The 27,903-nt window shown below is 44.2% G+C and overlaps 1 protein-coding gene across 2 annotated transcripts in view; it reads right to left on the bottom strand.

Moving 5' to 3' along the window:
- HIC2 (HIC ZBTB transcriptional repressor 2) overlaps positions 1-11,459 on the bottom strand; it is a 60,655-nt gene extending 49,196 nt beyond the window's left edge. The window contains exon 1 of one of the 2 annotated variants that reach the window (XM_066603515.1): positions 11,345-11,459. In XM_066603515.1, the coding sequence (XP_066459612.1) occupies positions 11,345-11,349 (5 nt within the window). In that variant the 5' untranslated portion in view covers positions 11,350-11,459. Of the gene's footprint in view, positions 1-11,339 lie in introns of both variants that reach the window. The other variant, XM_066603517.1, reaches the window with a different exon arrangement.
- Positions 11,460-27,903: the final 16,444 nt, after the last annotated feature.

The following is a 27,903-nucleotide window of genomic DNA, read 5'->3' as shown; positions in this document are numbered from 1 at the left end:
CATGTGGCACAGACAGATCTGTCACTGGGATTCACTAAAAGCCCCACAGGCAGCCGTAGTGGGAGGATTACCCAGGCTGGAGGTTTGCTGGGACCAGTTCCAACAGCAGTCACACCTGACGCTTACAGAAGAACAGGTAGGGCAGCCCATGAGGCCTTTTATCTGTGCGGTGTCTGCATTTATCTTGGCACCCGATCAAACCTTGCTTCATTGTGCTTGGATTTATTACAGAACAGAGACTTTTCAGGAATTGCTTGAGGTAACCATTAACCCATTCTGAAGTAAGTCGTAAGGAAACAGAAAATGAAGGGAATGGAGATACAACAACAGTTTCTTTTCCTTCTTGTTGGCTACAAGTATTGCCAGCTAAGTAGGTTATATGTACCAATAGTGTCACAAATACTTCAGTTAGTGCATTAAAAAGTGAAAAGTCAAGAATATCATTCAAGCCACAAGTTTACATTAAAGGGGTTCTGACATTAAAAAAAAAAAAAAAATTTTACTCACCTTGCCTGGCCCAGACCGATCGCCAGGCATGTCCCCTCCAGCCGGCATCTTTTTCTGTGGCTTGTAGAAGCAGAGCAGGAGCGGTCAAAATGACCGCTTCCTGTTCTGCTCCGTCCGTCATCCACTTCCGAGGTGAACGGACGGGCCGCCCACAGCAAGCACGTCACAAGCAGTGCTTGCTGTGGGCGGCCGGTCCATCCTGGCTGAACTCCGAGATTCTGCGTGTGCGCAGTGGAGACACGGCCCGTCCTGACTCCTGTCAGAGGGCACCTCTCCACTGCACATGCGCGTGATCCCGGAGCAGCGCGGCTCGTGGAGGAAGAAGAGGAAGAGCAGCGCCTGCTGGGAGATGACCCCCCCCCGATGTCAACAACAACAGGAGACAAGGTAAGTATTATGTTTTTAGGTTTTAACAGCCATTAAACCGTGGGTTCCCTGTGTCCATTAGGCAGACCAGGGAACAATGGCTGCTAAAGCATAAAAACATTATTCATGTCAGAACCCCTTTAAAGATAGAAAAAGACAATACTGGATTTGCAATCACAAGAAATGATTTGAACTATAAAAATTTGTCCAGCGTCAGATACAAAAGTACACGTTCCAATATGGTCATCATTTTCATCCCTGCCCTTTCCTAATCCACTTAAGAAAGGAATGCATTACAGAAGACAACAAAATGCAGCATTGATCAATTTCAATTGGGTTCCAAAGAAGCTGCCAATGTTCATTAGGAATCTAACCACATAGTTCATTTTTCATTACGGAATGGAAATAACTAAATAAAAAGGTGATTTATTTAAAGTTAGGTGTGTTATTTATAGCTGACCTACAGTTCAGTCTCCACCGGATATGGAATGAAGAACACAACGTCATGTTGTGGCACCAGGCTTAACCTAAACACAAGTGCAGTGGTGGGGAGGAAAGCAGCCTTGCCACTAGAAAGAGAGTTCCGTTCTTAAGCCCAAAAATTATATCAGCTCTCCATTTCACATAGGAAAGCAGCCAGGAAGAGATGGCTGTATATGCTCAATGATCATGTGGACTGACTGTCATATGCAGAGAGGGACTTACCTCTGAATAATAAAAGGGCAGTTCGTGCTGACCCCTTGGGGTCAAACTAATTTAAATAATTAAACCTGGGACTGTCACCCACCCCCTGTAAATAATAGCCCTGAAGACATCAGGATCAGATTGCTAGTGAAAAGCTGGCCACTTGCAGGGTTGCAATTTATCTCCCTTTTCTTCTCTCCTTTGTGCTGAGAGGCATCAGGAAATGTGCCATCCAAGAGGTCTACCCAACCACTCTAAACACAATACATTGTGACTCAGGGAAACAGAAAACAGCCAACTGCTCATATTTAACATCAGTGCGGTCTAAATGTTGTAACCTACCTGGATCTTGTCATTCAACTATTGCCAAAGCTCGCACGTGGCAATTTATAATTAAAGACCAACAAAGAAAAGAAAGGGGGTGGGGGGGTACAATAATTACACAGATGGTAGAAGAAGCAGTTCATGATCTTAACCCCATGGCAAGAGACAACACGGCTTAGACAAAGACTATAGCCCAGATCTCCGTAAATCAAGGCATTTTCTACTATTATGAAAAAGAAGCAATGATCTTCTATAAATGTCTCCAGGTAACACATGCCAACTCATACAGTAGCTGCCATGTAAATTAATTAAAACAATAAATAATTTACCATTCAAACTCCCTTGGAACAGTACTTCTATTAGGATGCAAATTAGACTGGCTCTACAGGCAGAAGGAGTCTTGTGCTTGGTAGAAGAAACTGCAAAGCGCCAGTTATATAAAAATATTACTTTACAGATAACAAGATATGTTATACTTTCTATTCACAATTCAACAGTTGCTGAATTTTAATATGAAACCTCTACAAAAGGACCACCTCTTTGAGAAGACCATCCTGATCAGATTTTGTGCAACAGCTTTTTGTTCCATCATATCCTGTGCATATTTGGCATCCTGTTTGAGAGGCCCATTCCTCTAACGTCCCATTTACATGGAGGGGGGTTGTTTTTCTGCACAACTTCACTCCAAAATATTTGTCACCATAGCTTATACTTTGCGCATTTTCTGCAAGTGGGTATGAAATCCACATTGAGGGGAAAAAAATGTACATGTCAATTCTTGACATGGAATCTGTATTGGAAAATCCACAGGATAAATCAATGTCTGAAATCTGCAGAATTTACGTGGATTTCTACTGAAATCATCACATTTTGTTTATAAGAACAAAGCCCAAGAGTGCCTTTACAAATCTTGTTTAGTGAAAATCGCCGTGGTGTATATTTGCAGTATATTTCTTGGCACTGCAGCCAGATGTTTGCTGCAAGTCAGAAAGGAATTAGGAAATACACTACCGACAGTAGTGAAGCTTTTGAACTGTGGTGTTGGAGGAAAGTCTGAGAGTGCCTTGGACTGCAAGAAGATGAAACCAGTCCATACTTCAGGAAATAAAGCCAGACTGCTCACTGGAGGGAAGGATATTAAAAAGGCAAAACTGAAGTACTTTGGCCACATAATGAGAAGACTGGATACCTTGGAGAAGATGCTGATGTTGGGGAAAGGGGAACGCAAAAAGAAGAGGCGCAAGATAGATGGATGATATCCTTCAGGTGACGGACTGGACCTTGGTAGAGTTGGGGGTGGTGGCAGCCGAGAGCAAGCTCTGGCATGGGTTGGTTCACGAGGTCATGAAGAGTCGGAAGCAACAGAACGAATAAACAAAAACTACCGACAGTGTTTTCTCACAGCTTCTCTATTTGTTGCCTTTAATCCCTGGCCCTCTCAAAATAAAAAGAAGTAAATGCCACCCGTTCCTGGGTTTGGTATTTTTCCATAGACTAGTGGCCAGAACAATACATAACCTCAGCAATCAAAACAGATCCATATGAATGTGCCCAGAGACAATATATATATGAAAGCTAACAACCTGTCATATTATGATGAGCATAAATTAAAAGGGGTTTTCCAGGCAAAACTATTCTTGAGGATCAATCCTCAGGTTGTGTGATCAATAGTTGATCGGGCGGGGTCTGACGATTAACTATTTCAGCGAGACCTATGCCTGTGGTTACAAGAATCAGCAACTCAAACAGGGGCCGGAGCAGAAGCTGCTGCTCCAACCCGTGTGTTACGGTGCTGACAGCGGGCACCCACTCAGCTGATCACCTGCAGTCCGTGGCTGATGAACTATTGACCAGTATTTTGACTGTCATGGTCATGTGATCTGGGGCGGAACTCAGAGACCCCAGTGACAGATCACATGACAGCGACTGATCATATGTAACTCACAGACAGGTGGTCGCTAGTATTTTGACATATTCCGAAGCACTGTCACATTTTACCTTTGATTACAACTCAAAGAATAGTTCAGAGCACAATACAATTCAGTGATGTGCTGATAGAACCTCAACCAGGAGGTGGCTACTAATGCGCAATTAAGGAAGCACACTTAAAGTCGATACACACTTGAGTTTTATCTCCATTTTGGCTTTCTGATTCTGTCCCATTTTTGGAGAAGTGGGATTAAAGCAATCCTCTGGGCCAGGAGCAAGAAAGAGGTCAGCACTAGCTTCTCTGACTGCCTGATGCACACAGGCAAGGGCAATATCGAGCCGTGAAACTTGGCCCAATATTCCCCTCGCCAACAAGTGATTTACTCGCAGATGCGAGGCGTTTCTCTGTCAGCAACACCTCCATCACTCCAGGTAAATTTGCTGAAAGCCACACCGGGAAACCATGCATCGCACTTGTGTACACATTTCACATCGTGCTGCGTTTTCCTGTCCCACTGAAAACAATGGGCGATGTGTTCTGAGGAGCACACAAAAAAAATACATTTTTTTTTTTAAAAACGCTCATGTATATGACTCCATTCTAAAGAATGGGGTTCATATTCGTGAGAAATTTGTGAGCTTCGCGACGCACAAATCTCACGCGATTTTCTCTGCCATGTGAAGGAGGCCTAAGACATTACACGCCGCTTTGCTTAACCAGTACTGGCCAGTCAGAGCAGCATGCAGTGTTTTAGGACCCCCAACAGGCCATGTTTTCAGGGTTTCCTCAGTATTGCACAGGTCATGTCATTATGGTCGGTGCCACAGGTGTTCTTACTATAGGATATCTTGAAAACGTGACCTGTTGGTGGTCCCTGAGGACTGGAGTTGAGAGACACTGTCTTAGAGCACCAATGCATGCTATGCACAGTGTGCATCAGGTAGTCAGAGAAGTGGTTCAGCCATCTTTGTTTCTCCAGACCGGGGGTCACTTAAGGGCTTATGCCCACGAGCGCTGCAGGATATGCCCATGGATTTGTGCCGTGGGAGTACCGTGATTAAAAACAAAAAGTGCCTGCTGGTGATCGCAGTCTCCATTAATGCTTAATTAATGGAGACCTCCCACGGCATAAATCCACAGCAAATAGTACATGCCGCGATTTATTTCCCGTTGCGGAAATCTGTGGTAGAATTCCGCATGTGAGCAGTGGCAGGCAGAAAGCTATTAGATTCAACAGAACATAATAGCTGCGGAATTCATACACGGTAAGCGCGGTAGAAATCAGTCCGTGGGCATTAACCCTTAGAAAGGAATTAAAGAGAAACTGTTTTATCACCATTGATTTCAGTCTGCAACACTATTTATTCCATTTAAAAAAAGGAAACCTCACAAAATGGAAACAAACAAAAGCTTTCTATTTACTTGCAGTTTTTAAAAAACCCACTGAAACCAATGGTGGTAAAATCAGATCCAATTAATTCCATCTCTCTGCTCCAAAAAGGGAACAGAGATGGAAAGCCAAAATGAAGTTTAAACGTAAGATACCACTGAAGAAGCAGCAAAGATAAGGCATAAATACATAGACACAAAATAAGTAGGTAAAATAAGGTCCACAGTATCTAGCCCCTTTGCGCTGCTATGATATGGGCAGAAGAGCAGATAGAAACATGTTTGTAGAGGGAAAAGAATGCCACCCGTGTCATAAGGTTATAATTTCAAACAGGCTTCTGCCTAGGAGGAGAGCCAGGGGCACAAGGAGGGAAAAGAGTAACGACTGTAGTCTTACATTCCAGGTGCACCGCTGCTAAGCCAGTAACATCCATAACTAGTACAGATTTAGACCGAATTATAGCTAACAAGTCTTTTCACCTAAAGGCTGCAGTATTCCCATCACTATGAAAACAGACTTGAAAAAGTTCAGTTCAGCATGGCCTGCAATCGTTTTTAGCGCAAGAACAAAAACTATGATAGAGACTAGTCAATAGGCAGACTGTCATCCAACCTTTACCTCTTTCTCAATGACAGTTTGGAAGGGGGGGGGCAATGTCAAAATCCCTGGTGCTCTTGAGCAGGAAAGGCACCCAATGTTTATGGTTATTATATGTTGTTGTTAGCTGTTTAGGCGTTCACGGCCTTCACGGCCTTCGGCGACCCTAAAGGCGAGCTCCCTTCATGTTTTTCGGTTTTGAGCTGCTTCTTTCAGTTGTGTGCTATCCATAGCAGTATCAGCCATCGAGTTCTTTGGCGGCCGGGTCTTCTTTTGCCACTGATCTGTCCAAGCATTAGGCTGGGTTTACATAGGGCGGATTTGCTGCTGAAATTCCGTATGGAGTTACGCTGCGGCAAATCCGCTTGCGGACGCTAATCTCAGGATTAGCAAGCCATGTGGACGAGATATGTCAAAAATCTCATCCACACAGGACGGCCAATCCATCGCGGCAGAGCGGATTCCCCAGCCGGTCTATTTTATTTTTCCATTGCAGCCACGCTCCTCTTTATGGGAGAGCCGACCGCAACGGAAAAGCATACGGCCAAGCCACTCCAAAGCCCGCGGTTAAGTGCCGTGAGTTTTAAAGATGCGCTTTCCCGGTGGAAATCTTGTGGTATTTCTGGCGGGATTCCGACCCGTGTGAACCCAGGGCTATAGATTTGAGGGGTAGCACTAAAAGGTCTCCGTGATGAGCCTATCTGAATGATAGGCTCACTGCGAAGAACTACAGCATACCAGGATTTGAATCACGCGAGCAGAGAATCGCTACGATTCTCCACTTGTGGTCGTCGGGCTGCGCTTTCCATAGTGCTCCTTTGGAAAGCATGTCATGCGAGCTCCGCGTGCGATTTAAAGCCGCTGATCTCGCAATGACATATCGCCCATGGACATCCAGACTAAGGCTGGGTTCACACATGGCAGATTTGCCGCGGCATTTGGCCGCGGCGAATCCGCCCGTGGCCGCTAATCTCGGGATTAGCCAGCCATGTGGACGAGATTTCTCAGAAACCTCGTCCACACGGGACGGCCCATTTTTTCCACTTTCAGTTTTCATCTTACATATCAGCTGCTTTAGACCGGCTTCTGTTTCTGCATAACGGAGATTGTTGAGGTTTCTTCCATAGAGGTAATTAAATAGTTAAGATTAAGAAGCATAGTGGATGAGTTAATGCCATGTACCTGGGGTCTGTTGAGTCACTCTTCCTAAGCTTCAGGGTTGTTCAATGGTAACAGTAGGCTGATCACTGATGGGTCACCTACCTTATTCCTCCCTGCACTAAATCAGAGAGAAATGTCATCCTTCCAGTCATCTCTAAGGCAGAATGATTTAGGAGCTCTCTACCCGATCATTAAAGGAGTGGTCTGGTGGTACATTTTCGTTGCTATAGGCTGGCACAGGTGCAAAAATAATAAAACAAAGCTAAGCGCCCTCTCCCGCTCCTTGCCTATAGTCATCAATGGAAGAAGGCGGGGCAGACCAGCACTTGGCCCCGCCTCCATCCTGCCCTCACCGATTGCACAGAATTGGAGTGGAGGAAGACAGGTAAGCCTGCAATCCTGCAATGGGGAGGGAGGGGAAATGGGAGATGGCCTGGTGAGGTCGGCGCATAAACGTTTGACTTGTGCGCCCGTTCACCAGACTTTTTACTAACAACGCAGCGTACATCGGCCGGCTGTATAAACGGCCGGCGGATATGCGCTCATGTGAAAGAAGCCTCAGGGTGCTTTTACAAGTAATCATTTATTGTTCACACGAGCCAACGATGTTAGAGTTCGGTCATGCAGCCTGTTTATACAGACAGATAAATCGTTTGGTCGTTCACATTCTCTGTACCAGTGAAGGATCATTAGTTAAAACTAAAAAGCCAGCAATGATTTTCATGCTTGCATGGAAAAAAACAAAACAAACAACAATATTCAATCGTTGGCTGCATTTATACTGAATGATTGTTCAAATTCGAACAAACCAGCGATTTTTAATTGTTCAGTCTAAACGCACCTTTAGACATGACGGGGGTGGTGTATTACGACCAAGTGATAATCATTGAACTAGTGTTTGCTTAAAGATCACCTGCAATTTCACCTTCGAAGCGTTTCTGCTCTGTCGGCTGTTTTCGTCTCCTTCTGGCAGCTGAAGACAACCCCATATAACGCCATCTTCAGCTGTCACAAAGAGCCAAAAACAGCTGACAGAGCAGAAGCGTTCCAATGGTGGAAGTTTAGATGATCTTTAAAGGGCTTGTCTAGGATATTGAAAAAAAAATTGCAGAAAAATGTTAGGAAACAACCAGAGTATACTCACGAGGTCACTTCCACATGGGCCCAGCACCACTCAAGTTCTCCAGCCAGGCTTTACATGACCGCAGTGGTGACGTGCCCACATACATGACCATAGTAGCAGTCAGTGTATACAAACATGAAACCACTGCAGTCATGTAAAAAAGCCAGGGGTGGGGGGCAAGAATTATAACATTTCTTGGCCTCAATGAATTTTTTAAATAGCCCATTTCAGACAATTTGCATGAAGCGATTACAACATTACCTGGTTTCTTAATAATTGCCTTGTATAAAATTAGAAAATGGACAGGAGCATAATCATCAAAATGATACACCCAGAAAAAGGGAAGCAGTCATGAAGGATTATTACACATTGGGAGTGAACAAGTCGTGTTCTGGCGCTACATGATGACCAAATTGCATTACGGCTCATTCACACTTGCGCCGTGCGATTCTGTTCGGCTCTGTCCTAGAAGTCCGAATAGCAGTAAAAGCAAAAGTGCCGGACCTAAATGGTACCATATGGGGTCCGTCTGGATAAAGTTATGCCCTGCTGCATTTTTCAGAATGAAGAAGCGTTACATTAGGACATTTTGTCCTAAAATTTTAATGGAAATTTGCAACAGATTTTGAACTGAATCTACTGAAAAGGGTTGCTTGCAACTTTCCCCCTCCCTATAGCGACCTTTCCGACAGGTAGAATGTGGCCACAACACACAGAAAATTCTGCATCATATCAGCATGCCTCCATGTGGATTTTAATGCAGAACAGAAAATTAAAACATTTAGAATTTGGGGCAGATTTCCAAAGCTGCAGATTCAGCTGCGTGGTGTGTCCAAATTTCGTCCTGTGTAAAAAGTCTCATAAGAAACAACTGTAGTCATAACGCGACACCAATTTTCACATGCAACTTTTAGTCACTTTGTAGCAAAAGAAAGGCTTGCTTCATGGACATCTGTCTTTTTTTCGGCCTTACATACTACCGTGTTTCCCCGAAAATAAGACAGTGTCTTATATTAATTTTTGTTCAAAAAGGTTTAACTTTTTTACATGTATAGCTGCCTGGACACTAAATTGACTTTTTTTTAATTAACTGTTAGCAGGGCTTAATTTTGGAGTAGGGCTTATATTTCGAGCATCCTCAAAAAGCCTGAAAAATCATTTTGTATCCTCAAAAATTCTGGAAAATCATGCTATGTTTTATTTTCAGGGTATGTCTTATTTTCAGGGAAACAGGGTATGTTACAATCTTCACGTGTGCCTCCGAAAAAAATTGTGTGTTCTAAAGACAACATGTTGTAAAGGTTTGTTAAACACAAGTAGGAAGGATGAAAAGCCATACCTGTGCTAGCAGAGAAATATGCTGGTGTTAACCTGGCCTAAAGCGTATGCGTATTTTAGCACATCGCATGTTGTGTAGCAGTTGTGTAGCACACACAACTGCGTTTTTTACTGTATTTTTTGCAAGTGCAAATCATGAGCATTTGCAAAAAAACCCCCGCAGCCACGGCTCCGTACATTGAAGTGGCTAATTAGCCCAATTCCTCTCATAGGTACCGTTCTAAAACATACTGCGTATTTTTTTTGCACAAGGGAATTGAACATGCCAAATAGACGCTTGTGAATGAAACCATTAAAATCATAAAATCAATGGACTCTATTCACTGCGTATTGCGCGCGCGCAAATACAGCTATGCGAGTCTGCCCTTAATCGTCAGTCAGCATTTCTGAGAGAGGGATCAAGAATGAGAATTCTGTAACACATCAGCATAATTGATTGAGCATCGCTAGATATTGAGAACGAAGGAACTACATGTGAAAACGTGGGCGACCAGCCCTAAGCAAATATCCAATAGCCGACATCCTAACATTTTTTACGTGAAATGAGATCGGGAAAAAAAAAAAAAAAAGATTTTATAACAAGGACAGGAAAGAAAAGAAAGGAAAGGAAAAAAAAAAAAACCCACGGCCGGCACTTCCAGGTAAATACCCATATAGGACTTCTAGTCTTGTTGAATGAGCAGCACACACCCCCTTCAAGAAATATAAATGATCTGACAAAGCAGATATTTGCCTTTTATTTCCCTTCCTACCATGGCAGAGCAGATCCCCGTCCTACAACATATACATGCGTGAGAAGCATAAGGATTGCATACATAGCAAACCAAACGCTCACAGATTAACCCTTTCCAGCTTTCACGGAAGCCTGACATTCATACCAGATGAGCACGTACGGGCACAGGTTATCGCCTATAGAAATTTACTCAAAGCAAGCAGACAATACTGTAATTAAGCTGTCATGTACCATATTCAGGTACGCAGGTGACCTTACCGCGTGCACAGAGGAGCGGACGGTGTCACTGTCAGCTGAGAAAGAGTTAACATCCTCTGTAATTCCCTGCCAGTTTCCCCTATAGCGGAGGAGGGTTTTATGTGTACGTACATACAGTCAATTCATTACAGTTACATTAATGTTTTAATTGGGTCTAATAAAAAAAAATATAGAAAAGTATAAAATGAACCTAGAAAAAAATTATATATTAACCCATTTCACCCTGCAGGGAGCCTTTAGCACTGCACACATGTGCACCAATTACAAGTGATACATGAAGGCAATGCTGGCCAGGCAGATACAGTTGATAGGGATTGTTTTATTTGTATCCATTCCCCCAGGACAAGTCAAGTCTCATGGGATTAAAAGCAGCACACATAAGAAAGCCCCCTGTGTGCCAGTGATGTGGGGTGGCTGGGGCCAGCTGGCAGCAGAAAACTGATTAAGATAAGATTAGCTCCACGCCCACCCCACACACACCTACTATCCACACAACATACCAGCTACCCTCCCCCATTGTGAGACCAGTAGTGCACCCATACACCCACTCAAGCGAGCAACGTACCCTGTGTTTACACAACCCCCACGGGCACACCCCTCACCCGTGCACTACTATGCCCAGCAGCACCCACAAAGACCATCTAGCTGTGACTGCCCCTATGTACACGATACGTGCCCTCCGCTACTATGGACAGTCCCTCTAAACCCTTGCACCCGAACGTTCAGTAGTGCCCAGGGCAGGGCTGTGCTCGTCAATGCTGTGCTATCACTGCCCACTATCAGCCAAACTACCCCCTATACCCATGCACCATCCTTTATAGGGTCCACTGTACCCCTATGCCATGCACTAGCCCCCACCACTTCGCCACTTATAGCCCCCTAGCAACATCTCTTCACCTCCACTCCCACACGTCCCCTTCCCGGTTACCTTACTGCATGTGAGCGGCTCTGTCAGTGCAGCCCCGAGCTCCTCATCTCACAGCCACCCGGCCGCCATCTTCAAGCGTGACGTGGGGGACTCACCCCTGACCTGCAATATGAACAGGAGCCAGGGAGGGAGAGAGCGAGGAGGAGGGCACGGGGGAGAGGTGGTGACACAGCTCTGGAGGGGAGGGAGGAGGAGAGGAGGGCACGGGACACAGAATAGAGGGCGGCACAAGTGGAGAATGGCACAAGAAAGGAGGAGAATGGAGTGAGGAAGCTGCATACGGGGCACATATGTACCGAGGAGGGGGCACCATGTATGGCGCACTCCGCTCGGAGGTGCCTGCTCGGCTGGGCTCAGCCTCGGAAATAACGGCTACTTTCATTCATATTTTTCTCTAGCAATAGCCATGGCTGCCTCTAGCCTGTGGCCGTCTCTCACAGCACTACTTGCCGTTGTTTCCTAAGGATTTGTGGAGAGAAACACTGTTAGGTGTCGTTTTGTGGTACCATCTTTGTTGTGTACCCTGATTATGAGAGGATAAATTACCTCAGGCCAGGTCACTACCTCAGACAGGCACGTCACCTGAGGCCGGCGCGTTACCCCAGGGCGGCTCATTACCTCGGGCCGGGACACTACTTCAGGCAGGCACGTTACCCCAGGCCGGCGTGTTACCCCAGGCCGGATCACTAACTCAGGCCGGGTCACTACCTCAAGCAGGTGCGTTACCTCAGGCTGGGTCACTACCTGAGGCTGGCGCATTACCTCAGGCAGGCGCGTCACCTCAGGCCTGCGCATTACCCGAAGGGTGGCGCGTTACCTTAGGCTGGGTCACTACCTCAGGCCGGAGCGTTACCTCAGGCTGGGTCACTGCCTAAGGCAGGCGCATTACCTAAGCCTGGCGCATTACCCGAAGGGTGGCGCGTTACCTCAGGCTGGCGCATTACCTCAGGCTGGCAAGTTACGTCAGGCAGGCGCATTACTTCAGGCATGCGCGTCACCTCAGGCCGGCACGTTACCTCAGGCTGGGTCACTATCTCAGGCCGGGTCACTACCTCAGGCTGGCGCATCACCTCAGGCTGGCGTGTTACCTCAGGCTGGGTCACTAGCTCAGGCAGGCGTGTTACCTCAGGCAGGCGCGTTACCCCAGGAAGGCGTGTCACCTTAGGCTAGGTCACTACCTCAGGCAGGCTCAATACTTCAGGCAGGCACGTTACCTCAGGCCGGGTCACTACCTCAGGCAGGCACGTCACCTAAGCCCGGCGCGTTACCTCAGGCTGGGTCATTACCTCAGGCAGGCACGTTACCTCAGGAAGGTGTGTCACCTCAGGCCGGGTCACTACCTCAGGCAGGCACGTCACCTAAGCCCGGCGCGTTACCCAAAGAGTGGCGCGTTATCTCAGGCCGGGTCACTACCTCAGGCTGATGCATATGTCCACATTTGGACGACACTAAAGGATAACTAGAGCTCTGTTTGGTTTCACACATAGCATTTTAGGGGAAAACGCAGCATTTTGACTGTTTTCTTTTGCCCAAAGCACTGCAGCCAGATGTTACACGCTCTTCACATCTGTATTAGGCTTTGGCGCAGATACAGCACAAAATAGCGCAGTATACATTTGTACCTGTCATGTCGGTGACCTGGCACGTCACTATTTCTCAATGTCTCCCTCCAATGACAGAGCTTAACAACGTAAACCATAACGCCGATGTTACCGTAACAACGGCTGAAAGTCTGTAGTACAATATAAAAAAACAGAACTTATGGCTCCTTCACACTGGCGATCACAATGTCGCCACGAGAAAATCACGGCAAAATCGCAGTTTTGTTCAGACAATTTTTAAGCATCAGTGCTGCTTTATTCTTGCGAACAATCGTGCATCGCATCCGCCCGCGATTTTATTGTGCAAAAGCCAATAGAAGTTGCTAATGTTAAAAATGCATTGCACAAAAATCACAAGTTTGTGCGTCGCGATGCGATGAAAAGGAAGCTTCATAGGGAAACGAGCTAGAAAAAAAACGCAGAAAGACAGGACATGCTGTGATTTTTAAATCGCGCAACACCGCATGAGTGAAAACAGCGCAAATGTGAATGAAACCATTCAAAATCATTGGTTTCATGATTCTGCGTTTTCACTCAATCTCGCATCGCACGATTTTATGGCCAGTATGAAGGCAGCCTCACAATGCGGTTTCTCTTTGCCCTTTGGTTGTTGTATTTTTGGTCGGGTCAGGGGCGTTTTTTCAAAGCGCAGCATGTTCTGGGTACAGCGGGCAATTTCTCCCAAATGCTTTTCTTAAGGATATGAAAATTGACAGAAAAAAAGCGTATACTAAAAAGGTATCAAAATAAATAAGACACCGAAAATAATGAAAAACACTTGAAATTCATGGTGTTTTTAGAAACACAAGAAAAATGCAAAAAAAGAAGTGTAGGCATTTTCTAATAAATATATTTGTTATTCTCCGAAATGCTAGAAAATCGTATTTTCAGACTGTCACAGTACAAAGAGCATTTTCTGCTACACAAAAGGAAAATTAATCCCCAAAACAAAAAAAAAACGGAAATGACTGGAAGCATCTCCGTTTTATGAGGCAACGTGACTCGCTCTACACCCATTACTGAAAACTGTTACATCAAATCCTTAGAAAGAGTTGCGTGATAGAAAACATGGAGTCTCTTGGGCCTCTCAGCTGCAATGCATCATTCTCCATAGCTTAATTGTACATCAGACCTATAGATCTCCTTTCATGCAACAGCTGAGCCCCCATCTTACTGTTATTTGCATATGGAATACATACGTTTCCTGACACTGTGGCAGAGTGGGGGCTGTGTGTCCTTGTGAGAAGGGATGGTCTGGCATTGGTGCATAATAAGGTACAGGAATGATGGCCCACTACAAACACTTCACCCACCCCCCATATGGGCAAGCCTGAGCAGCTCCTGCATTGCATATCAAATGTCAGCCATATACCCTGCTCTAACAGCTCAATACACAATACGGCTTAGGGCAAAGAAACTGACTTGTGCTGTGCACAAACTAAAATAGGTAAGCAAAATACCTATTTTACATGAGTTAAGTAAGTTCAGCATCAGAGGTCATACATACATAGTATATATACATTCAGCATATATCATCAATTTAAATTAAAAAGGCCTTAAGGTCCGTTTAGACCTCCAGATTTGTCGTTTGAAGAGCAAACGATGTCAGAGTTCGGCCTGGCAGCCTGATTATAAGGCCTCATGTCCACGGCACGCACGGATTCCGCATGGGGAATCCCGTACAGAATCTGCCCCTTCGTACTTGTCTGTGTCTTCCTTTTTCAGTACTGCGGAAGTGCCAGCCGGCGCACATGCGTAGTACAGTTTTCTTTAAACTCCTGCTTTCCCGCGGAATCCACGGCCCGTCCGCAATGTCAATTGACGATAGGCTACAGATCGGACGCCTTCCATTGACTTCAATGGAAGCCGTCCGCGCGGGAACCGCAGTTAAAATGGGGCATGCTGTGATTTTTCACCCGCTATTGGTTTCTGCTCGTGTGCATGAAAAATGATTTTATAATAGCATGCTATGGAGAGTTCTTGCTGCGGAATCCGGTGCGGAATGCCTGATCTGAATTCTGCAGCAAAAATCCGCCCGTGGACATAAAGGCTGGTACATTGTTGGCTCGTTCAAACAAGAAATCTTTCAGGCGTTCGCATTCACTGTATGAGCGATCAGTATTTAAACCGAACGACTAGTGAATGAGCTTATGGTGATTTTTATGCCTGCATAACATGAACAGGAAGCGAACAATTTATCATTCGTCATTTGATCGTTGGCTGCGTTTCCACTGGACAATTATCATTCATTTTAAATACTAATACAAATGACATGTGGCACTCTAATTATGTCTTTGTCTAAAGACCACATGCATCCACCCTTTGGCCTCATTCACACGGGCGTATGCGTCTTTATGGCCGCATGCACACGCCGTAAAATCTCATTAAGGAAGAATAGCCGTGATCGAGTCCCAAGACTAATTAGCCATTTTTTTGTTCATTCAGAGGGGTGTATTGCGTGAAAAATACACTGGAGCTTGGAATTCCATCAGTCGGCAGAAATCTTCAGAATGACTCTAATAGCTTAAAAAGCGGCAGCTATCTTCTTTTCTGAGCGCCGGATGCAAGTAAACTCCCTCCACCTCCCTTTATTTTTCAGCTCCCATAGGAGTGCATGGGAGCTTTCAGCGTTTGTTATCAAAAGATAGGTAAAGAGACCTGTCTTTTCTCACAGTGTGAAAAATTGGCAACCAAAAACGGTCGCTGATGTTCTCTTTTTGACTGAAAATCGCTCATGTGAATGAATGCATTGGAATCCAATGCTTCACATGATCGCGATTTTCGGACCACGTATTTAGATGGCTAGCCATGCAAAAATGCTCGTGTGAATAAGACCTTTATTATGGCTTCATACAATCTACAAGTTGTACGCAAGGCTGTGTAGTTGGTAAACCACTTACAACTTTGACTCCTTTACTTTTTCACACTCCGACTCCTTCATAATTGCCTCACATATAATAATAATTAGTAATATCAAATCTACTGTAGTAAAATGCTAACATCAGGTTTAATATGTAATAACATTTAAGGGGTTTATACCAGAATTAACTTTTATCACCTAACTATAGGATAGTTGATAACAGTCTGATTGGTGGGAGTCTCACTGCTGACACTCTCACCGATCCTGAGAATGGAGGACTCATGGCCTCTTTCCTCCTCACTCTAGGCTTACTTCACCCCCCACAGTGAGTGCTCACACCCACTTGTGTTTTTTTCACTTGATATCGCCGCGTAAAAAAACACAGCGATATCGCAGCATTAAAAAACGCAAGTGGGTAGGAGCCCTGTGGAAGAGATTGAATGGAGCAATGGTTGCGCTTGCGTGATGCCACTCCACTAAAGATGAGCGAGTGTACTCGGTAAGGACAGAAACTTGAGCGAGTATCATCCTTGCCGAGTACCTGCCTGCTCGCCCGCAAAGATTCAGGTGCTGGCGGGGGTGAGTGCTGTGTTGTGGGAGTGAGCAGGAGGGAGCGGGGGGGGGGGGGGGGGGGGAGAGAAAGAGAGATCCCCCCCCCGTTTCCCCACCGGCACCCGAATCTTTGCAGACGAGCAGCCAGGTACTCGAAAAGGACTATACTCGCTCGAGTATCTGTCCTTACCGAGTACCCTTGCTCATCTCTACACTCCACTAATTTTCAATAGGACTGCCAGAGATAGCCAAGTACAAGTGCTTGGTTATTTCTGACAGACCCATTAAAACACAATGATGGCCACGCATGCACGGCCATCGTTGCATTTAGTCTGTCGACAATGAAGGTGGGAGACGTATCCCTACAGTGACGAGAAGATGGAGAACCGGGTCCCCTGTTCTCGGGATTGGTGGGGATCTCAGCAGTGATACACCAATCTGACTGTTATCAACTATCCTATGGATATTTTTATTTTAGAGTTGGAGTCAGTACATTTCTATTGACTGACTCCATAGTCCTGGTTGAACAGATCAATACAACACCCATAGAAGTCTTTCTGGTGTTACCGTACTTCTATTTGTTTCATACAAAGATATTCTTCTGTTGCATTTTGTGTGAAAGACTAAAATTCGTGTCTTGCTCCATTAGGTGCCATATTACGGAGGTTACTCCTTTAGAAGTGATATTTTATAAAACACTGCTATAACACCATGCAGCAGCACCCTGTCAGTGGATAGATAGCCTCTATGGCAGAATGCATCCCCATGGGTCCATATTACAGGCACCTTGTGTCCTGCTGCATGGTGCCTCCCTGAGGCTATGTATTTTCCCCCTTAATAATACATGTAACAAAGAATATCAGATTTTTTGATTTGTCTATTCTCATTGGATCTGTGAGAAAAGAATCCTCAGTGTGCTTTCAGATAAAATCAGATGCAGATGGAATTACTGTATGGACCACAGAAGTCCATGGGCTGTGTATTACAGTTCTATAATAATGGATCCATGATATGACCAAGTTTATGAGGCCCCAAAAAGAAAAAAAAAACATTATCCATGTTTTTTCTTAGGCTAGTAGAGATGTAGCCCAATAAAATGTAAAACCATAGCGATTTACAGTAAAACCACATGCAGTTTTTGCTGTGTGGTTCTCGGAGGCGCAGAAATACACAATTTTGAAACTGCCTCTTTCACTTTCAAGTCTATGGGAAAACAACAGAATAAACATAGCTAGAGTGTAAAAGCAACAGAAATGTAGTCCTAAGCTTTTGCTCACGACCTGAATGTTGTGGATTCATTTCCCTTGTGGTTCAGGTAGCCGGCTCAAGGTTGACTCATCGTTCTGAGGTCGGTAAAATGAGTACCTGGTTTGCTGGGGGGTAAAACGATGACTGGGGAAGGCAATGCCCCGCAGAAAAATGTCTGCCGAGAAAACGTCACGTTATGACATCACCTGAGGAGTCAGTCATGACTCGGTGCTTGCAGCAGAGGACTTTACCTGTACCTTAGTTGTGTCTGAGGCCACACTCACACGACCATATTTAGCAGCATCAAAAAATTGCTCAAAAATTACGAAGGTGAAGTATTTGGCTTCCAATGTATTCATTCAGATGAATGATTTTTGGAGAAAAGAAGACAGCTGGCTTGCTTTAAGCATTAGTAGTCATTCCAAGGATTTCTGCCGATCGATGGATTTTATGCAGCAGCGGCCCGTGTGGACGGCTAAAAATACACAGCTAAAGTTTGGGACTCGATCACAACAATTATTTATTCTAGCGAAATATTCCATCCCTGAATTCCACACCAATATCTGCACTGATCACTGTGGATTTTGACGCAGAATTGCTTGAGACTTAATCGCTGTAAATCACCCGTTCACGCTATTTTTAGTGCAGTATAGCCACAGTCTTTTCTTGCGCCTATACTGCGCTAAAACCACGCTCACGTGAGCGAGGCCTTATCGTTACAGCCCTGTACTAACATTTTTTCTTGAGCAGTATTATTCTTCTGTTGACACACACGTACGTTTCTAGAAACAATTCCACCCTTTACTGAAAATGATAGTGAAAGCTAAGAGGCCTGCAAATCTATCAGTAACATGTACATACTAGCTCTGCATATCCTGCCAAGACATTACCAAGCAATTCATTCTTTAACAGTAAATATGCCTGCCAAGTATGAATGCGCTGCAAGTTGCATTAACTCTTTCAGGGTCACAGAGGCTGACACAACATTGATTAGCTGAGAAAGTAAAAATCAGCATTGAGTGTGCACTATTGTCTATCCCCCCTACCCCCAGAGAATTGTAGTGGCACTCTGCATTCCCTAAAACCGTAGCTCCTCAGTCCCAGATGTTAATACTGAAACAAACTGAAATGCCATCTGTTCTACAAAGGACTACTAGAGGGATGTGTGGAGGGGGTTCCTGACGAGGGTACTGCTTGACCAAAGGGCTTCTCGGCAGCCAATCAGTTCAGTTGGCATAGGCAGGGTTAATTTCTATTAGGCGCTCATGATCAGTATCATTAGTGATTTAATCATGTTCAGCCACAGAGGAAACACAGGGAGATAATCATTATAATTATGCAAACCAACATGGTAACTTTCAATGAGGAAATAAAATGATGTTAAAATTAATAGCTTCCTTATGTATGTGTTGTGGCTGCAATTCCTCGTAAAGTCTTTGGCAAATGAATTAAAGGTACAACCCATAATGATAAGCTAACCCAAGCTGACTCAACATAGAAATACCCTGCAGTAATATCAAGACATGAAGGGAAGGTGCCGCTGAATTGTATTAATCTTTACATTTCCCTTTGTTTTCTTTTTTACGAAATACACTGAGAGATCAAAACGGTGATGAAGGGCTTACATGGAGCAAAAGGGATCTATCAAAGTGCACCTTTAGCTAATGTCATGGATTTCATGTTCTCTGTCCTTTATAAAAAGAACATTTGCCTTGTAAATGACCTTAGCCTTTTCTTAAAAAAACAGTGGCACATTTTCTGCCAGGATGCTCTCCAAAAGGCAAGCCCCTTCCTAAAACACCACACACGCTTTTGTCCAATTATCTGCCAGAAAACAATCCCTTCCCTTTACATGGATCCTTCATTAGTAGGATTACAATAATCCTGATTATCATATGTTTAGAAATATAAACTGCAATAGTTAAATCTAGCCAACCTACGGTTACCAAATTAGCCGGGTAGATCCAAGCACATTTGATGCATGCATGATGAATGTAAAAATATTTCTTTGCTTCTATACTGGGTACTTGCATTTGTCATTAGGAAATATCAGAAATGTGGTGTGGTCAATATTATTCCCATGTGCGTAATTAAAATGGTTTTCCGGGGAAAATTCTATTGATGACCTATCCTCAGGAGGGGTCATCAATAGTTAATCGGCTGGGGTCCGTTGCTTAGGACCCCCACCGATCAGCTGAGCGGGCGCATGCTGTCAGCACCACAAATATACAGAAGTCAGAGCGGAAGTCTCCACGCGGCCCTTCGTGTAGTGGCCGGCACTTGTAACTGCAGGCACGACTCGCGTCTATTTCAATGAGAGCCACGACTGCAGTTGCAAGCGCCAGCCACTACACAGAGGTCGGCGTTGAGACTTCCACTACTTCCACTCCAACCTCTGTGTATTTGCGGTGCTGAGAGCATGCGTCCGCTCAGCTGATTGGTCGGGTCCCAAGCGTCGGACCCCAGCCAATCAACTATTGATGACCCATTCTGAGGATAGGTCACCAATAGTATTTTCCACGCATCGCAAGTTTGTTCTTTGCGATTTTTGTGCAATGCGTTTTTAACAAAACGTCACATTAACATTTGCATTTAAAAAACACTGCATTAAAAAACAATGCAAGTGTGGGGGAGCCCTTATCCTACTTTAACCCAGACATGTTTTAGTCTGTAGTTTGCCTTAATATTAGTAACTTAAAACGTATAGGACATCATAGCAGGTAATGAGGGTGTCCCTGGTTGTGGGCAGGTTAAAGGTAGGCTATCTCACCATAATGGGGAAGAGAGGTAGAGTGTTTTCAACATTAGCCTTATAGGGTATATCACAAACTGGGTGGGCTTCTTCACCTAACTGTATGTTGGGCCTCTGTTTCTTTGTCCTTAAAGTGTGTATTCCTTTCGGCATTGCATAGCATGGCACCATAATATATACAAAAAGATGGAAATGCCCCAAATCTTCCCATATACTAGTAATCAGCCACATATTTTCATAGCAGCCACATTTAACCTACAACAAATATGTCTGAATGACAGCAATCCTGCAAAGAAAATCCAGGTAAAATTCTTAATAGCTACATGAAAGACTGATGCCATATTATATGGAATGTTTAGTTAAAATTATATCGAACAGTGCTGCAATCAATTATTATGTTAAAGGGGCAGCTACTTTTAAAATTGGTGTGATGGATTTAGGATAACTAAGTTAGTGACTATATGCAAGGCATAGTTCCCGTTAAAAATAACAAGCCACATTATCTATGACCATGAGCATCAATTCTGTGAAACTTGCTACCTGAAAGCAAATGAATAGAGGTTAAAGGTCAGTAATCCAGATGGGGGCCTAAAAAGCACTCATGTTAAGACTCATGTTCGAAGAAGAACTTCAGTTATCTTGTGACGACAACTACTGTCCATATGCTCGGTTAAGGAATAGGGACAACAGAGATGGGATTTCCACACCCAGGACCCCACTATGTGCCATAACAGAAAGCTGCTCTGTATGAGTGTCCCCCATTCTAGTAGAGTAAGGCTGTCTTTCTATTATGTGGACGGCTGTTCATCTGAATGGTCACCGTGTAATATTACATTTCCTTTGTAGCAGTAGCTGCAGGGGAATTGGCTGGCTGGCTGCTGCTTCCCCCAGTAAGATCACCTATTGGGAGTGAAATTTGGGGGTTATCAACTGATTGCCCTGGCCTCTGCACTTTAAAATGCCATTAACTTGCAATCTGAGGGCATTTTGGCTAGAGTCAATCACCAAGGATTTACTGTATTTGGAGTGGAGAAACCATGGAAAATTTACATTGTTCAACAAAAACTTTAATTTGATATTAATGGCAGCTGAGAAGGAGTAGGAATCCTGGGCTGTTCCAGTCATAGTCTATAGCGATTGGACAGTTGTACAAGGAATCCATTGTACTCAGTGATAAAGGTTCAAATATTAGAAGCACTATGAACAGGGGGACAGATTGCACTCACAAGAGAAGGTTCCAGTAGTTATATCCACAGGTGCAGTAGCTAAAACCTTGTCTAGGACAGCTTCAGGTGGACATAAATGAAAAGGTTAAACTTGCAACTAGAGTACTGTTAAGCACTCAGCTGTATAGATCAAACCCTGGGCAATAAAATCCTTTTGCTTGAGTAATAATGCTCAGACTGTGGATGACTTCACAAAGTTTCACTGCAGTTTAATTTCGGAGATCCTTGATTTGGGGATTTGAGAAAGGTTTAGGACAAGAGCATAACTAAGACAAGGCCATCTTGTTATTTAACAAAAACTATGGCAAAATGCAGGAGCATACCTGAAAAAATAAGCACACCTATTCTACTTACATAGAAATAAAGAAGGTAGGTAGCAGCCAGATTCTGCTAATTGAATACCCTTGTTTAATTGATCATCAGCAAGTGTGACCACCTCTATAAAAGTAGAGGATTTGGCAGTTTGCTGCTCTGGAGCATTCAGACGAGTGTTAAAACAATGCCAAGGAGGAACGACATCAGCAATGATCTTAGATAAATAATGGTTGCTGAACATCCATTTGGGCAGGGTTATAAGTCCATTTCCAAACAATCTGGAGTCCATCATTTTACAGTAAGATTGTTCACAAGTGTAAAACACACAAGATCGTTAACAATGTTCACAGGTGGTGACATCCTAGTAAATTCACCCAAAGATCAGACCATGGAATGCTCAGAGAAATTACAGGAAACCCAAGAGCTATATCTCAGACTTTAGAAGCTTCAGTTAGCATGTTAAATGTTCATGACAGTACGATTAGCAAAAGATTGAACAAGCATAGTTTGTTTGGAAGGGTTGCCAGTAGAAAGCTTCTTCTTTCTAAAAGAACATGGCAGAACGACTAAAGTTTGCAAAGTAGCATATGGTATGAACAAACCACAAAACATCTTGAACAATGTCCTTTGGACAAACAAGACCAAATGGAGATGTTTGGCCATAATGCCCAGCACCAAGTTTTGCAAAAACCAAATACAGCATATCAGCACAAACACCTCATACCAACTGTCAAACACTGTGGTGGTGGGGGGATGATTCAGACTTATTTTGAAGCCACAGGACCTGAGCTCCCTGTAGTCATTAAATCGACCATGTACTCCTCTGTATACCAAAGTATTCTACAGACAAATGTGAGGCCATCTATCAAAAAGCTAAAGCAAATCTAAATCAGAATGGCTAAAAAACAAAAGAATCAAGGTGTTGCAATGGCCCAGTCAAAGTTCAGGCCTCAACCCAACTGAAATGTTGCGGCGGGACCTTAAGAGAGATGTGCATAAACAAATGCCCACAAACCTCAATGAACTGATGCAACATTGTAAAGAAGAGTGAGCCAAAATTCCTTCAGAACAATGTGAGAGACAGATAAAGTTATACAGAAAAGGATTTCTTAAAGTTATTGCTGTAAATTGTGGTTTTCAAGCTATTGATCTATGGGGTGTACTCAATTTTTCACACACTGCTTGTGCAATTTGGCCTAGTATTTGTTAAATAAATAATGACATGCTATAATTTATCATGCGTTGCTGTTCATCTTTTTTTATTGTGTCCTGATGTGTAAAACCATAGAATTCAAAGAGGATGTACTTAGTTTTTCTCATGCCTGTATTTCTGTAGACCTTATAATTTTAGTAAAAATAAAATAATTGACTTATTGTGTGATGTCGTCTCTGATTTTGACCAGTAGAAACAAGACAGTGCTCCAGGGGGTTGACAAAAGACAAATTAATAGAAAAGACTTACCTGGTGTAAACGGCCTGACAAACAAGCGAAAGGCCCGAAAGGCTTTTAGAAATACTATACTGCCACCAGCAAACACCTCAACGTCCAGGACATCCAGTAAAAGCAAATGGCCAAAGGATCCAACAGGAAACAGGGTTGACTGTTGCATTATTACTTCAGATGTGCTTGATATAGGAGAGAGCTTTCTCTGAAATACGTTGCACCATTATAGTGCGACCAGACTTCCCTTAAATACCCATATTAGACATGCAATATTCACCTCTACCCTTTCCTACCCCTCTTTCCTTCCAGGCAACGTAGCAGACGAGGTTCTGATGACTGGGATGGTGTCAGGACGTTAACTGTGGTGGCGCACAGAAATGAAGAGGAATGCAGTAATAGGGAAAGGTAAATAAAATTTTAACCCCTTAGGGACCAGCCCATAGTGTTTTTACGTCCTGCCTAAGTGGGCTTTAATCTCTGAGGATGTAAAAACATGCTTCCTGCGGGGATTAAAGCCATGTTGGCTATGGACGTGACAGCTCCATGCTGTTGGTTGCACGGAGGTAGCTTACAACATGGAGCTGTATTCCAGGCTGCGGGGAGAACCCCCTGGCAATGCGATTGGTGCTATACAATGGATAGCGCCGATCGCATTGAAGTGCAAAAAAGTTTTTAAAAAGTTAAAGATTCAGTTGCCCTCATGGATCTGACCCATGGGGACAGATGACATTACTCACCCCGGTCCTGCGGTGATCTGGTCCTCCAGGACTTGACGCCGGTCTTCTGCGCATGCGTGCCAGGCGTCATTACGTCAGTTGCATGCGCTAAAGGCCAGGTGCCCCATCAAATTTCAAATCTCCTGGCTTCTAAAGGTAGCCAGGAGGCCTGGAGATGTCACTGGTGACCGTGGTGAGCGGTCCCCGGGCCTGTGATCGCTGTTATCCAATAGATAACGGCGATCACATAAAAAAAGTTTAACGTTTCACCTCCCCTCATGTTTCCTCCCCTCACCTTCTCCATTGTTTTAGCTACTCAAGGGCCATATATCGTGCTATGTGGCCTAAAACACCTTCAAGCAAAATGTCTGTTCTGAAAGCCACCAGCTGCTCCTTTCAGTTTGGGCCCCGTTGTGCATGCAAACAGAATTTTAGGGCCACAATCTATATGCTTCTGAACATGGGACAAACAGGGATATCCATTTTGGGGTGCTAGTCTTCATTCATATGTGCTCTGGAGGGTTAGGGTTAGGGGTTAGTTTTCCTGTTAGTTTTCCTTAGATTATATTCTGTAAATGCTTCCATGTTACAGCTGTAACATAGAAGCATTTGGAGGTAATATTCTAAGCGTAACAGGAAAACTAATCCTCCAGGACAGGCAAAAATCACTACAGACGCTGCTGCTATCAGTGTCCCCAGAGCAGCCATCCCCCTTCCATCTCCTGCCACCCAGAGCTGTGTATATTTAATGACTCCTGTTTATATAGGTAAAAAGCCGCTTGATTTTTAGGAAAAGGGGCAGTATTCTAGGAATTCAGCCAATCAGCAGCTAGGGGTGTGACAGGGGCGTTCCTCCATACAAGCCCTGTCAAACCCCTAGCTTCCTGGTGGTGACAAGGTACAATAATACCAGCTGCTGGGTAGGGAATTATGTGCTAGCATAGATAGAAGCTGAAAGCAGCATGTTTCTTTCTTTAGGAGATGAGGGCCACACGATGTGCTAGTCCGATGCTGGCAGTGGTCCCCACCCAAGTGAAAGAGAATGATGTCTGGCAACACCGCTTTGCAGTGAAAATTTGGGGCATGAAAGGAAATGCAGCACAAAACTAGCACTGTATGCCCTTTTTTTCAGGATTGTGGAGGTTACAGAGTTCAGGTCCCAATGAATGTAAAGTGATGGCATATCCTCGCAATATGCCATCACTTTATAAAAAGGAAGTATCACTTTAGTGCCTTTAGGCCACAACCTACAGTATTTTGGACTGTAGCCCCATTTCTTCAAATCTAGCATGTATCACTTTATACAGGAATAGCTTTTTAATGCTTTTCCTTTATCCAAGTGAATCCGAGATAATTTTTCATGATACATTGTACTTTGGACGTAAATTTTGGATGATACACTATTAGAGATGAGCGAACACCAAAATGTTCGGGTGTTCGTTATTCGGAACGAACTTCCCGCGATGCTCGAGGGTTCGTTTCGAACAACGAACCCCATTGAAGTCAATGGGCGACCAGAGCATTTTTGTATTTCGCCGATGCTCGCTAAGGTTTTCATGTGTGAAAATCTGGGCAATTCAAGAAAGTGATGGGAATGACACAGTGACGGATAGGGCAGGCGAGGGGCTACATGGTGGGCTGCATCTCAAGTTCACAGGTCCCACTATTAAGCCACAATAGCGGCAAGAGTGCCCCCCCCCCCACTGTCAGCATAAAGATCGTTCTCCTCTGCCACAGCTGTAACAGCTGTAGCAGAGAAGAACGATGTTTGCCCATTGAATTCAATGGAGCGGCAATACAGCAGGTTCCACTGAATGCAATGGGCTGCCCGCGATCGCAGGATGAATGGTCGGAAAGGGGTTAAATATATAACCCCTTTCCTGCAATTCATCCAGAAATGTGTTACACTAAAAATATATACCGGCGTATAAGGCGACCGGGCGTATAAGACGACCCCCCAACTGTCACCTTATACGCCGGTAATACAGTGGAGCAAAGAATAAAAATCATTACTTACGTTTTTAGATGCCTTGAAATCCCCGCCTCCAGAAACACAGCCAATCACAGCCATTCAATGACATCATTGTCATTGGCTGTGATTGGCTGAAGGCACGTGTCTTTCTGGAGGCAGGGATTTAAAGCCTTTCATAGAGAAAGCTTGTCTGCCGTGGATTAGGAGGGAGTGACAGCCTGCAGGAGCGCCGCAGATCATCTAAAAACGTAAGTAATGATTTTTATTCTTTGCTCCACTGTATTACCGGCGTATAAGGTGACAGTTGGGGGGTCGTCTTATACGCCCCGTCGCCTTATACGCCGGTATATATTTTTAGTGTAACACATTTCTGGATGAATTGCAGGAAAGGGGTTATATATTTAACCCCTTTCCGACCATTCATCCTGCGATCGCCGGCAGCCCATTGCATTCAGTGGAACATGCTGTATTGCCGCTCCATTGAATTCAATGGGCAAACATCGTTCTTCTCTGCTACAGCTGTTACAGCTGTGCCAGAGAAGAAGGATTTGTCTTCTATATGTTCTCAATGGGGTCAGCGCTGCTGCCGCTGGCCCCATTGAGCGCATATAGAATGCATCCATAGCGAACCGCGGGAGGGGCAGACTTTTATATCAGGCGGACACCTTATCTCCCCAGCCACTCACAGCAGGGGGGTGGTATAGGGCTTAAACGTTGCAGGTGGAAGTTGTAATGCCTTCCCTGTCTTTATATTGGCCAAAAAAAAGCGCTAACGTCTCAGGGAAGAAAGTTAAAGTAACCCGGACACCGCATGGTGTTCGTTACGGATAACGAACATACCGAACACCCTAATATTCGCACGAATATCAAGCTCGGAAGAACACGTTCGCTCATCTCTATACACTATGTATTTAAATATAGACCTTAAAGAAAATTTAATAAAATTTGACATTTTCAAAATTTGAAATTCTGTGCTTTTAAGACAGATAGTCATAACACAAAAATTAGTTAATTAACAGTTACCAAACGTGTACTTTTGGTATCATTTTTTTAAATGTACATTTATTTTTTAGAATATTAGGAGGATCATTGTTTGGCAGCAATTTTTCAATTTTCCAAATCTTATTTTTAGATACTGAGGGCTCAGACACAACAAGACGGCCGCACCGGGTGCGGACATCTCTCTGCATGACCGGCTCTGTTGCGGACCATGTGTTCTATCTGCCGACCGGTGCGGAGAGTCGTCCACACCGGCAGTGCAGTGGCCTTATCTTCCAGAAACACGGGCGCATTGGCGCCCGTGTGACTGAGCCCTGATTCAGTTCTGCAGTGGTATACAGGGCCCTATACATAGAAATCCCCACTATTGTCTTGCAGTGCTTGGGTCCTGTATTCAAGTTCAATATATGCATGGAGTTTATGTGGATTTCCCCTGAGTACTCTAGTTTTGTCCCAGGCTAAAAAACACACTGATAGATTAGTTTGTAATTTAGTTTGTGAGTTCCCATGGAGACAGGTATTGGTGTAAGTGATGACAATCTCTATAGATCACAGTGTATGTACTATAAAAATGCATAAAAATAAATAAATTAGGCACCCCATTTAAAAACAGCGCAACCTCAAATTTTTCAAAACAGCATTTAGGAAGTTTGTTATCCCTTTAGTCTGGGTTCACACAAGGCGGATTTGCTGCAGAAATTCCATCCAGAATTTCGCTGCAGCAAATCCACCTGCAGCCACTAATCCCGGGATCAGCCAGCCATTTGGACGAGATTCGAAAAAAATCTCGTCCACAAAGGACAGCCAATCCGTCCTGGCAAAGCCATCAGAAGCCGGCGCTGTGGCGCGGATTCCCCGGCCGCAGCATGTCAATCTTTT

The sequence above is a fragment of the Eleutherodactylus coqui genome, chromosome 5, assembly GCF_035609145.1.
Source record: "Eleutherodactylus coqui strain aEleCoq1 chromosome 5, aEleCoq1.hap1, whole genome shotgun sequence".
NCBI classification, from domain to species: domain Eukaryota; kingdom Metazoa; phylum Chordata; class Amphibia; order Anura; family Eleutherodactylidae; genus Eleutherodactylus; species Eleutherodactylus coqui.
This window is presented reverse-complemented; position numbering and strand designations above follow the sequence as displayed.